The 12,737-nt window shown below is 43.3% G+C and overlaps 1 protein-coding gene across 3 annotated transcripts; it reads left to right on the forward strand.

Annotated features, from left to right (window-relative positions):
* The first annotated feature begins 353 nt into the window (after window positions 1-353).
* Window positions 354-9,200, forward strand: ZNF774 (zinc finger protein 774). Of its 3 annotated transcripts, none has more exons than XM_059912415.1 (4): window positions 354-654; window positions 2,223-2,335; window positions 4,795-4,901; window positions 5,374-9,200. In XM_059912415.1, exons 2-4 carry the CDS (start codon window positions 2,229-2,231, stop codon window positions 6,612-6,614), a joined length of 1,455 nt encoding a protein of 484 aa, XP_059768398.1. In that variant the 5' UTR covers window positions 354-654; window positions 2,223-2,228; the 3' UTR covers window positions 6,615-9,200. The 3 variants fall into 3 exon arrangements, with proteins under 3 accessions (XP_059768398.1, XP_059768397.1, XP_059768399.1); XM_059912414.1 differs by having other exon boundaries at window positions 354-505; XM_059912416.1 differs by lacking the exon at window positions 354-654 and adding an exon at window positions 2,575-2,609 and having other exon boundaries at window positions 2,255-2,335.
* Window positions 9,201-12,737: the final 3,537 nt, after the last annotated feature.

The following is a 12,737-nucleotide window of genomic DNA, read 5'->3' on the forward strand; positions in this document are numbered from 1 at the left end:
CGCGGGAGATGCAGTGGTTGGTAAAGGCTGCTCGGCGCTAGTCAGGTGAGGCCCGGAGGTTCGCATCTGCAGATCCATCTTTGGGTGTACAGTCTTTGGATCCTCTTCTCAGCTCTAAAGAGGCGGTTCCAGCGGTCGGGTAGCTCGGGTGAACTGGGTTTAGCCCTTGTCACCGCTCGGAACTGGGCGTCCCGGGACTCCCAGTCCTTTGAGGTCTTGCTCAGGACTACATTTCCCAAAAGGCTCCGCGGTGATTGAAAGCTCTATCAGCCTATGGACGGGGGAGACTTCTCGTCGAAGAAACTGAAAAGCCAATGGCAAGAGGACGGGGGCGGTATTTTCCGGCTGCTGGTTGTCTTGTCCAGAGTCCCACCTGTGTCCCCACAGCCCTGTCACGAATCCCAGTCGGGTTCTGGGCGGGACTGCCACGGCGTTGCGGGCCGGGTGCGGCTCGGCGGTGGAGGACTCTCACTTCGTGCTCCATCCCGGGCTGGGCCCCGGGGCGGTGAGTGATCCGGGGAAGGAGACTGCGGCTGCAGCCCGGGCTCTGCTGAGGGGCGTGGATGGGGCTCGCCCGCCGCCCCGACGTTGTCTCTGCCGGGTGCCCGCGCTCGCCTTTCCGAGCCCGCGGGTCTTGCTGAGGAGTGGGGAGAGGTAGCTGCGCTTTTCTCTGCCGGCGTCGGGATAGCTCCTCCTCTTTTTTGGCTCCTCGGTGGTGGTCCTCTGGTTTCAGTTTAGCTTTGCGACCCTTTGACCGCTGCACCTAGATTAGGGCCTACAGCACCGCGAGGGAGGAGAATGGGTGTCGGCCCTACCCGTGCGGTCATGTTCCTATTAATAAACCCAGTGAACAAACTAGTGCTTCTCACAATGGCACTTAGTCACAGCACCTCAGCGGTCTAGGGCCTTTGAGGTCTCCTGTACGGCGGGGCAGGAGACCGGGTGGGAAACAGGGTTTCTCTAACCTTGGCTAAGAGCTCTCCATCCCGCTGTCTCCTGTAGATGGGCCCTGCTGTTGGGTTTTGTAATGGATGGAGAAATAAAATGTATGCTCAAAACTCATTACAGTTTTCACTTCCTAATGACATTATTTTTGTTTGTTAAGGTTTTAAACCAGAGAGATGAAATGTATTCCCACAGCTTTTAGGCTCCTAAAAACCCAGTACTTTATAAGTGACCAATAGCAATATGTGTAAATGCATAAATGTTTCCATGAACAGTGTGTGTATTCTAGTAGTACACAGGTGCTCTGATTGGTGAGACAAAAGATGTGAAAGAGTAAAAGTTCCTCACCCCGGTCTGATCCATCCTCCACTGAAATACAGAATTCTTTGTAGCAGGTTCATCTGTTCAATCAGCTGGCTGACTGTATTTGTTTTTAGTGGAAACTCTTTAAGGGGGAAAACAAACAAAAAAACAAACATTATCCTATATTACTTTGTGACTCCTAATGCCTAACAGAATATTAATTACTGAATAAATTACTGATGCATCCAGTAACCTGACCATCTCCCCCCAAATAATTTTTTCATGATAGTGATGTTAATTTTATTAATGTGTTAATGATTCTTTTCAGCCCCCAAGCATTTTGTTTTGTGCTTATCGCCATTGAATTTCACTTAATTTTACAGCTTATCCATGTTGTTTTTTAAAATCCATGTCTTTTTAAGTCCCATTTCTGACTGCATTAAACCTTGAAATAGAATGATACCTAGGGCAGTTCCTTTTGGGCTTCTGCATAGTTTGTCCCTTGAAATTGACACTAAATCTACAAGCCAGGAAAAGTCAGCTATTCTCATAACTAATATGAATGTAATGAAGTCCGCAATTTCCTACCTAGCTGAGGAAAATGTAGTTGGAGAGAATCCAAAGCTTTCCAGAAATCGAGTTATACCTGTGCACTCTCTCCTCTGTTTATCTTGTCCATCATGGACAATTTGTTCCTCAAAAAGTTAATGTTTCCAAAAGACTGAGGGTTCTGCAGATGTGTTTGGGAGGCCCAGGCCTCATTTTGTGATGAGAAAGTTGGCCAAAGGAAAGATTATGTTAAAACAGAATAAGAAAAGCATCCCTTCTGTGGTTCACAGCATTTACCTCAGAGCTATTCTGGTCAGCAGGTTTTGTTTAGGTATGTTGGGGCCATAGTGACTGTCTTTTGGTTTTGAGACAATGGTGAGAATATCTAAAGAGCTCTTGATGCATACTGAGGTCTCTTGCTGTAGGAACTGATGATGTGGCTGGGGACTTCAGGGACGAGTGGGTTACCTGGACACTGCTTAGAGAGTCCTCTTCAGGGATACCACCCAGCACAGTTAGAAGAATGGGCTCTCAAAGGGTAAGGATGCTACTCTCCTTTATCTTAGATATTTTGAGAGGGCCCAGATATGAGTGGTCTCTAGGGTTGTTGGTCTCTTAGAGCTTCAGATCTCTGTGAGAGTAATTGTTACCTCCCTGGCAGAAAAAGAATGACTTCCATTTTTATGGCACTTAGTAGTTTGCAAATTTATTTGATATTTATTGTCTTACTGATATCTCACCGTAACTCTTTGATGTATTTTCATCCCCCTTTTCCAGCTCAGGACCCTGAGACTCAAAGTTAAGTGGCAGAGGTGAGAGTCCAACCCAGGTCTTTGTGGAAAAGGGGGAGCTCTTCCCATGGTTTTTTTCCTGTCACTTAAAAAAAAAACAAAAACCCTCCAATGCTCTTTCTAAAATACTGTGGCAGGACTTCCCTGGCCGTCCAGTGGTTAAGACTCCACGCTCCCACTGCAGGGGGCGCCAGTTCAATCCCTGGTCAGGGAACTAAGATCCTGCACGCTGCACTGTGTGGCCAAAAAAAAAACAAACAAAAGGGAAAAAATATACCATGGCAATGCCTTCTCCCTGCTTTACTTCATATCTAATACACAAGTGATATGTACTCACAAAAAAAAGGCAAGCAAAATGAAAACAAAAGTCATCCATCCCACTGCTGAAGAGTTACGATCCTTCCAGCCATTTTCCTAAGCATATATACAATTAAAAAAAAAAAAAAAGAAAGAAAAGAAAAAAATTGGGATCATACTGAATATTCAGTTGTAAATCTTACTTTCTTACACATTGTATTGTGAATATATTTTGACAACAATAAATATCTGTACATTACTTAAAATAACCACTTAGTATTTTGTTTTATGGAATACAGCAGTTACGTTAAATTGAACCATATATGTGACCATTTTTTGACCACTTTTTACCTATGAACTGACAATTTCATATGGCTCAATCAAATGTAATTATTTCTTCATTGAGGGACATTTAGGTTGTTTCAAATTTTCACCTATATTGTGATGATGATCTCTTAGCTAATTGTCTTTTTGAAAGTATTGTTTATTGAACTGTAATTAGTTAATAATTAGCTAATATATCTTTTGCATAACTTTCTTTCTTTTTCTTTTTTTTTTTTTGGTTTTACTTTTTTTCATTTCCTTAGAATTCCCAGAATTAGAATTGCTGGGTGTGAGAATAGACTTCTAAGGTATTTGGTGTTTTTGCAAAATGCCTTCCAAAAAGATTGAATCAAGCTATTTATTTCTGTTAGCATTATATGAAAGTGTCCATTTCTTCATATTCTATCATGGTGGGTATCATAATCTAAGAGTCTGGGTAAAATAATAGTGATAGCTAACATTTACTGAGGACTTAATCACTTAATCCTCACGACAACTCTGTAAGGTGGGTTTTATCATTCTCCCTAATTTATAGATGAAGACACTGAGACACAGAGAGTTTAAGTAACTTTCCTGAGGTCACACAGCTAGTAAGAGGCAGAGTTAGGATTCAAATTCAGGCAATCTGACTGTTGAGTTTGCACTCTTTACCTCTACACTATATTGCCTAAGTGTATCATTGTTTTAATTTGAATTTCTTTGGTGAATGTTGAGGTTAAAAGTTTTCCATATATTTATAAGCTGCTTGTATTTTTTTCTTTTCTGAATTGCCTATTCATGTTCTTTGTCCATTTTTTTGTTTTTGTTTTGTTTTTTTCTTACAAGTGTTTGTCTTTTTCTCATGGCAGTACCGACTGCTGCCCTTCTGGGAAAATTTAAAAAGTAAACATGGGGCTTCCCTGGTGGCGCAGTGGTTAAGAATCCGCCTGCCAATGCAGGGGACACGGGTTCATGCCCTGGTCCGGGAAGATCCCACATGCGGCAGAGCAACTAAGCCCGTGCACCACAACTACTGAGCCTGCACTCTAGAGCCTCCGAGCCACAACTACTGAAGCCCACATGCCTAGAGCCTGTGCTCCGCAACAAGAGAAGCTACCACAATGAGAAGCCCGCGCACCGCAGCTAGAGAAAGCCCGTGCACCGCAAAAAAGACCCAACACAGCCAAAAATAAATAAATAAATAAATATTTTTAAAATAAATAAATTAAAAAGTAAACATTATAGTTATAGTTAACTTCCTTGATTCTTTCTAAGGGGGAGGTCATGGCGGCTTTGTTTTGATAAAATTATGTCTCCACATGGGTTTAGCCTTATGCCTTGAGAGATGAGTTATTGTGCTTATTCTAGAGTTTCTATCACCCAAGTCTGATTTTTTTTTTAATAGGAGGAAAAGAGCTTTTTCTCAGCCTCTTGGGGAGAGCACCCTTTTTTATCACTTCATCATGGCTGCCCTTTTAATGAGACTTAACACACATTAGAGCTTCCTGGGGTGTTCTCTTCCACCTAGGGAAGAAGGGGGGATTGCATTTTGCTCAGGCCTTGTGTGATGGCTCACATTAACATCCTGTGTTCACCTTCCTTATAGGATTTCTAGACCAAGTGCAATCTCCCAGCTAGAGCAGAAGGAAGAGCCATGGGTCCTACCACTCCAAAATTTTGAGGCGAGGAAGATCCTGAGGGAAAGTCACACAGGTGAGATGTGTTACCCGGTGGGCAGAAATCTAGCATTTCAGCCCTTGTTTAAATGAGGAATTTGGAATGCTGCCCTAGACTTTTGTTCTTACTATTAGAAGGTTAAATTTGACTTCCTGAGCAATCAGTCATTGACCAGATAAAGTCTTCATTTTAAGTAAACATTTCACTTTTGTCTAGACTCTAACATCTTTAAAAGGAGTTGCCCAATTTTGGCAATATGTGGTATACTCTTGATATGAAGGTCCCCTCAAGATTCATCTGACCATCTTAAAATAAAAAGGGCTTAGGAATTCATGTTTTCTGTAAGCTCAATGATCTTCAATAAACTTTTCACAAAGTGAAAACGAGAGTAGTTAAACTAAATGTGGTCTGTTGCAAAAACACTAATTTTAATCTTTCTTGCTGCTTTCTGATGATCTTTCCTGATAAGTGATAACTTTATTCTCTGTTACTTCTGTTAATTTTTCAGACTTTAAGAATCAGGTGGTAAAACTCAATCAGGACATTTCTGAAACAGCAGAACAATGTGGAACATCCTCAGAAAGGGCCAATAGAGATATTTCTCATACTCCTCGTTGGGGAGGAAACTGGGAGAGGGGTCTTGAATTAGAAGGGCAGCATGGAACCCTTCTAGCAGAGGGCCAGCAGGAGCCCTTTTCACAGGAGAAGGAATTAAACAAGCTCCTGGAAGGATATATAGGAAAGAAGCCGGTGTGTGCAGAATGTGGAAAAAGCTTTAACCAGAGTTCCTATCTCATAAGACACCTAAGAACCCATACCGGTGAGAGGCCTTATAAATGCATGGAGTGTGGGAAAGGCTTCAAACAGAGTTCAGACCTTGTCACCCACCGCAGAACACACACAGGGGAGAAACCCTACCAATGCCATGGATGTGAGAAAAAATTCAGCGACAGCTCAACCCTCATCAAACATCAGCGAACCCACACAGGTGAGAGGCCCCATGAGTGCCCAGAGTGTGGGAAGACTTTCGGACGGAAGCCACACCTCATAATGCACCAAAGAACCCACACAGGAGAGAAGCCCTACACGTGCCTCGAGTGTCATAAAAGCTTTAGTCGCAGCTCCAATTTCATCACCCACCAGAGGACCCACACGGGAGTGAAGCCTTACAGGTGTAATGACTGTGGGGAGAGTTTCAGCCAGAGCTCGGATTTGATTAAGCACCAGCGAACCCACACAGGAGAACGGCCCTTTAAGTGCCCGGAGTGCGGGAAGGGCTTTAGAGATAGTTCCCATTTTGTGGCTCACATGAGCACTCACTCAGGAGAAAGGCCGTTCAGTTGTCCTTACTGCCACAAAAGTTTCAGTCAGAGCTCGCATCTGGTCACGCACCAGAGGACACACACAGGTGAGAGGCCTTTTCAGTGTGACAGCTGTGGGAAAGGATTTGCCGACAGCTCTGCCCTCATCAAGCACCAACGGATCCACACAGGAGAAAGACCCTATAAGTGTGGCGAGTGTGGGAAGAGCTTCAATCAGAGCTCCCACTTCATTACCCATCAACGAATCCACTTAGGAGACAGACCCTATCGCTGTCCTGAGTGTGGCAAAACCTTCAATCAGCGTTCCCATTTTCTCACACACCAGAGAACACATACGGGGGAAAAACCGTTTCACTGTAGTAAATGTGACAAGAGCTTCCGACAGAAGGCACACCTTTTATGCCATCAGAACACCCATTTGGTCTAGAAAATAGTCTTTAATGGTTCTTCTCCTCCCTTCCAAATTTCCATTGCTATTGTCTTTAAGCGCTCCAAACAGAGAAAACCTGAAATTGGGTGTCAGCGGCTCAAGTCGGGCCCTGATCTGTTCTCTTTTTCTGTGCTTTAATGGCGAGGATAAACCTACAGAGTCCAAATAATGTTCTAAACACAAAAGGCATTCCTTCAGTGTTTTTGACTGACTCTTAGACAGAAAAATGTGAGTTTCATGCTTGATGCCTGGTTACTAAAAGAGAAATGAGATAAATGTAGTCACATTCTCGTCATTAATGATTCATATTTGAGATCTTATACAAAGCCCTTGATATAATGCCTGGCCTTTAGAAGACACTCAATACAGGGTTGGTTGCTCTTATCGGCCTTATTACTCAATAAGGAATTTATTATTGCAGCCCCACAAACCCAGAACTTGCAAGAAATTAGACTGGAACTAGAAGATTCGGGGTGTGAACACATAGATTTAATAAAACAGAAAACACTCTCCTAATCCAGTGCTATGCAGTCACCAGATGTCTCATTGCCATGACAAGGCAGAATTATCGTAGAGGATGTCTGCAGTCTTGTGACTTGGAGACTAGAAGAATTTCAGAAGCTCTTTGTACAGCAGTGTATGAGGTACTCCCCCTGGAGGTTTGCTGCCCTCTGAGGCATAGAAAATATCCTGTGATGAACAGCCCAGAGGAACCTGGATGAGGACTGTAAAATTGTGGAAGCAAAGTTGCTGAGAATGTTAAATGATATTGCAGGGATCCTTCCTGGCATTTAGCTGAAGGATGTAACCCTTGTTTTGTCATTTGCTGGGTCACTGGCCCTTTAGTTTTAAGTTAACGCAAGTCTCTGATCCTTTTAGGGTCATTCATTTTATGCACTAGTATAGTCCTCTATTTAATTGAAGAAATGGAGGGAAGGCAGTGTGTTGGAAGGCACACCGACTTCGTTGAGAAGGTGAGGTATTTGTGTCTTGGCCCCTTGACACCTAATTTGGCCAGACTTTCCCCTTCTCTCAGGCCCTACCTTACTTACCTCACAAGGTTATTGTGAGGATCTGATACATATACACGCACATGCACACACACACAAGCACTTTGTTGTTAAACTATAAAGTGTAATACCTGTAAAGTTTAATGTTACGGTATTGTTGCCAATGTCTTTTCTTCCAAGGAGCTGTGGCTAATGTTTCCCCAGGTGTCCCACTTTCTCTCATATTGAGGGACTTCTTTTTTTACCTATTGAAAACCTAAGGCCTTCAAATGCTCAACTCATTATGTGACTCATTACGGGTCACATGATGAACTAACGGGAGAGCCAGGATCTCTCTGCAGGTCTCCTCTTCAACAACATGGAACAGACCAGCTCTGGGATTTGTTGGAGTGCCTCTGAGACACCACAGGCCTGGAGGACCCATATTATATCCATCAAACCACTCTGAATTTGGAAATGATGGAGGGATGTAGCCTAAGTTCCCGAGAGCTTTACAGGGTCCTGTGCTGGGGTCCTCGATCCTCATGGCAGATGTAAGTGGTTAAGGAGGGAGCTGGGTGTTGAACCCTCTGGAGAGAAGAGTGGGGCACTGAAGGTGTTTTCTTTCAAGCTTTCCTGTGTCAATACAGACTAAATTAATACATCAGCCTTGGAACACTAGTTCTCTTCCATTATATGGAGTGCCACCTGAGTGCTGTAACTCATGGGGGCATAGAACTCAGCTGATAACCTAAACTCTTTCTTTAATAGATAATTGATCAGAAAAAAAAAAAATCTGGTTAATCCAGAGCTGTAAATTCTTAAAATGTGAGCCCAGACCAGTAGCATTATCATCACCTGGAAACTTGTTAGAAATGCAAATTCTAAGTCCCCACCCCAGACCTACTGAATTGGAAACTCTAGGGGTGGGGCCCAGCAATACGTGTCTTAATAAGCCCTCCAGGTGATTATACTGCATACTCAGGGTTGGGAACCACTGCTTTAAAAGGTAGCTCTTCTACTAAATGTAGACACAGTACTATTATTGCTCCTACCAAAAATGAACAGTGATTTTGTAATCATCAAATACGCCAGTCAATGTTCACATTTCCCTAATTATCTTGTGGTTTTTGTTTTTATTTATTTATTTATTTTTGGCCTTGCCGCATGGCTTGCGGGATCTCAGTTCCCCGACCAGGAATTGAACCTGGGCCACTGCAATGAAAGTGCTGAGTCCTAACAACTGGACCGCTAGGGAATTCCCTGTTTTTATTTTTTAGAGACCAAATAAGGTCTCTACATTCAATTGGTTGATATATTCCTTACAAAATCCTCCCTCTTCTCTCTCTCTCTCTTTTTCTTGTATTTCATTTGTTGAAAAAAAAACCTTGTCCTTTAACTGTCTCCCACAGGTCTGTATTTGGCTAATTCCATCCTTTGGGGATCCTTTAACATGCTCCTCTATCCTCTGCTTTCCTAATATTGGTAGTTGGATCTGTAAACATGATCAGTTTCAGATTTGGGAGAGGGGGACAAGAATACTCCATAGTGATCTTATGTAACTTCTATCAAGAGGTACCTGATGTTTTGTTTTTGTTTTCGTTTTTTTGTCTCTTTTCTTGTGATGTTCGCAACCATCGATAAGCCCTGATTTCACTTCGGTTTGCCAAATGATATTTTAAATCCGTCACTCCTTCTTCATTTATTAGCTGAAATACTTCTATAAAGAGAACTACCCCTAATCAACTATTCGGTTTCCCTGAGGTACAGTTTGTGTAGGAACAGCACAACAGCTGCTTGATTAGGACTCCTTTGAATTTTTTTTTTTTAATATCACTATGTAAATTTTGGCCTCCATGCCTTAGATTTCGAAGCCCCTTCCAGTGAGAGACTCTTCTCTGACAGGACATTTATACATGCATACAACTCAGAATAACTTTTCTCATGGCCTTTGATGTTTTTCTCCTGGCTACTCCTCTCCAGTTTGTCTAGGTTCACCAGAAAGTAGTGTGCTAAAGAGCTCGCTAAATACTTGAGTGATTCCTCAGGGATGGACTTGCTAAGTTTCCAATTAATATTTCCCGATACTATCCAGGCCTGAAAACAGGAGAGGAAATTACATTCCCATTAGCTGGGAATGGTTTTACGTCCCTTTCATGGTAATATGAGAGTATATCATCTTCATTTATCTTATCTACCCAAGCATTGTTCTAAATCAAATATGATCAGTATGTTAAATAATAACAGCAATAATGTATAACAATCAGATCAGAAGGTAAGGAAAACAGCTGGCAGCAGAGGTACAGGGTAATTCATGTGAAATCCAGGGGTACCATCTCTCCAGGGGAGGAAGTGTTTCGGCCTGGGGCAGGGGTACAACGGGGAATGAGAAAGTTCGGACATTCTGAGAATCTGGCACTGGATTAATGTGAAATGTCCTAGAAGAGTGTCCCGCAAGAAGGAGCCAGTTAGAGGACATGGAGGGACACAAAAGCTGCATTATTAGCACAAGCAGGCATAACCCTCACCCCAGCTAGGAATGTGATGTGTGCTCATGGTCTGTGAGCAACCCTAGATTTAGGAGGCAGGGTGTGGAAGCAGCACAGAACCGAGGGTCTGAAGAGCCAGCCTCTGGCTTTGGTGAGGTTATTTACTAGCCAACTGTTTTTGGACAGGTCAGTTGATCACTCTAGGCTTCAGTCTATCTGAGAAATCAGAAAAAACATCTTTGTCTCTAACACTTTACAAACTTGGGGCTCTCATAGACCCTAGGATCGTCCACATCGAGAGCAAGCGCATCCACATGGGCACCTTCAAGCTCTGAGGGGATAAAAGCAGGTCGTCGATAGCCTGGCTCCCTCCCTCCCACTCCTCAGCCCTCCCCAGGCTCCGGCCCCTCCTATGCCGACTTCCTAGTAGTATTTAACAGACAGCTCACTGGCTTATAACATAAATGGTCTTTTTCTTTCACCCTGTTTCTCATATTGTACAGATGTGTCTACCTTATAAGATGTGAGCTCTTGAGGGGCGATGCGTGACTCGCTTTGCGGCTCTGCTACTTGCCCCCTACCCTGCGCCCCCCAGCCATGAGCAGGGAATACTTAAATGGTATTGGCGAGAGTCAAGATGACTGACTTTTCATAGTTCCCTTTGTTTCTACCCTATGACTGGGCTTCTTGCACATTCTCTACACCTCCTCTCTCCTTCACTTCAGAATCCACATCATCACCAAGCCCTATCAGCTTTACCTCCCAGATTCCTCTCAACCCCATCTGTCAGCTGCCCCATCTCCACCACCAAGCTCTAGTCCCAGGGGACCACCATCTCTCGTCTGAATTCCTGCAGTGGCCTCCCAACTGACGTCGCAGATTTGATTTGATTTTATATTTTTATTTTTATGTATTTATTTTTGACTGCACCTGGCTGCATGCAGAACTTCCCTGACCAGGGATCGAACCCAGGTCCCCTGCAGTGGATACGTGGAATCTTAACCACTGGACCACTAGGGAAGCCCCTCCCAGATTTTTGCTCTGATTTCTTCTCACAGAAGCCAGAGTGATCTTTTAAAATCCTAAATCTAATCACATCACCCATATGCTTAAAACTGGCAGCTTCCCATTGCTTTTCGGATAAAGGCCTGAAACTTTATCCAGGCCTACAAGGCCCCCCCTCAGTTTGACACACCCTCCAGCCTCTTCTGATATCACCTTCCCTCTCACTCACTTGCGTTCTCTCTGTTCCTTGATCACAGCAAGGTCATGCACACCTCAGAGCCTTGGTATTAACTGTTGCCTCTGCCCAGAATGTTCCTCGTCCAGATCTTTGCTTAGGCTCCTATTTGTCAACCAGGTTTCAGCATAAAACTTACCTCCTAACAGAGGCTTTCCCTGACTATCCCATCTAAATTAGTCCTCTTCCCCAACAGCCACTCTCTATCACATTATCCTCTTTTATTTTCATCCAAGGCCTTACACCTTCCTGATCTTTTCTTGTTTACTTATTTGTTTTGGTAAACTTCATGGGGGGGAGGGAGCCATTTCTCCTATTTGCCATTCTTTCCCTGGCACCTAAAACAGTGCCTGCTAGGTAGTAGGTGCTCAGTAAATGTTCATTGGATGAATTAATGAAGGCATGCTCACAGGCAAGGAACTCATGCTAGAAAAGCAGCAGTATGAGACAAAGCGGGACAGGTGAGTGAGGGTCACACCAAGAAGGCTCTTAGTTGCCAAACTGAGTTTGGATATTATTCTCTGGGGAATGGAGTGTCTGTCATTGATGGTTTTCCAATAGAGGAGAAGCATGGTCAGCATTTGAGGAAGTTTGATTTGGCAGCCATGTGTAAAAGTCATATTCAAGAGAGAAAAATTAAAGACATTGGTTCAATCCATGACATAAAGAGCTTAGTGTCTGGCCCAAAGTGAGTCTCCAGTAAATGAATGTTATCACCAAGCACTGTGGCAGGCACTGGGAGATACAGAACAAAATGGCAAGATCATTAAACCTTTCTACCTCAAAAGAATTCTTCCTAAACCCTAGTGTCACATTCCTTCCCTCCCCTTTTTGTCAAACTTCCATTAATATTAATATATATTATATTCTCAGGGCTATCATGTCTAGGCTCTTTTAATCAGGCTTCCCACCTCCAACGTGCCTCTGGCTTAGATTTCGCTTTCCCCTGTTTCCTGTATTTTGCTGGTGCCAAGTCACGTAGCTTCTGCCTCCACGCTGCCCCCACCCCCTTAATTGTAAAAGCACCACGTGCTTTCTGTAAAAATTTCCAAAAAATACAGAAGCACCCAAAGTAAAAAAATGGAAATGCTTTGTCTTTTCCTCATTTCTTCCCACAACCTCACTCCCCGGATTTCAATTCTGTAATAATCTGGCATCCCAAATCTCGTTCCTAGCTCCTCTTTTCCATCCGCACTCCAGTATCTGAACTAAAGGGATGGTTTTCCACCTGTTCTCTTTGATTTTTCCCTTCAGTTCAGCTCGAAAAACATTTATTGAGTGCTATGTACCAAGTCCTACACCAGACACTGGAAGTACAAAGACAAAACAGTGAAAGAGGTCCACGTTTAAAAAGCTGTTGTACTTGGGCAAGTTACTTACTCTCTTTGACACTTACTTCCTT

Source organism: Balaenoptera ricei, chromosome 2, assembly GCF_028023285.1.
Source record: "Balaenoptera ricei isolate mBalRic1 chromosome 2, mBalRic1.hap2, whole genome shotgun sequence".
Taxonomy (NCBI): Eukaryota; Metazoa; Chordata; class Mammalia; order Artiodactyla; family Balaenopteridae; genus Balaenoptera; species Balaenoptera ricei.

What these genes read in the sequence shown, in the direction of transcription:
- ZNF774 (XM_059912415.1), top strand. Translation starts at nt 2,229, where the DNA reads ATGATGTGGCTGGGGACTTCAGGGACGAGTGGGTTACCTGGACACTGC. An exon ending in GAAGAATGGGCTCTCAAAGG is followed by an intron (nt 2,336 to 4,794) that starts GTAAGGATGCTA and finishes CCTTCCTTATAG; the next exon opens with GATTTCTAGACCAAGTGCAA. An exon ending in CCTGAGGGAAAGTCACACAG is followed by an intron (nt 4,902 to 5,373) that starts GTGAGATGTGTT and finishes TTAATTTTTCAG; the next exon opens with ACTTTAAGAATCAGGTGGTA.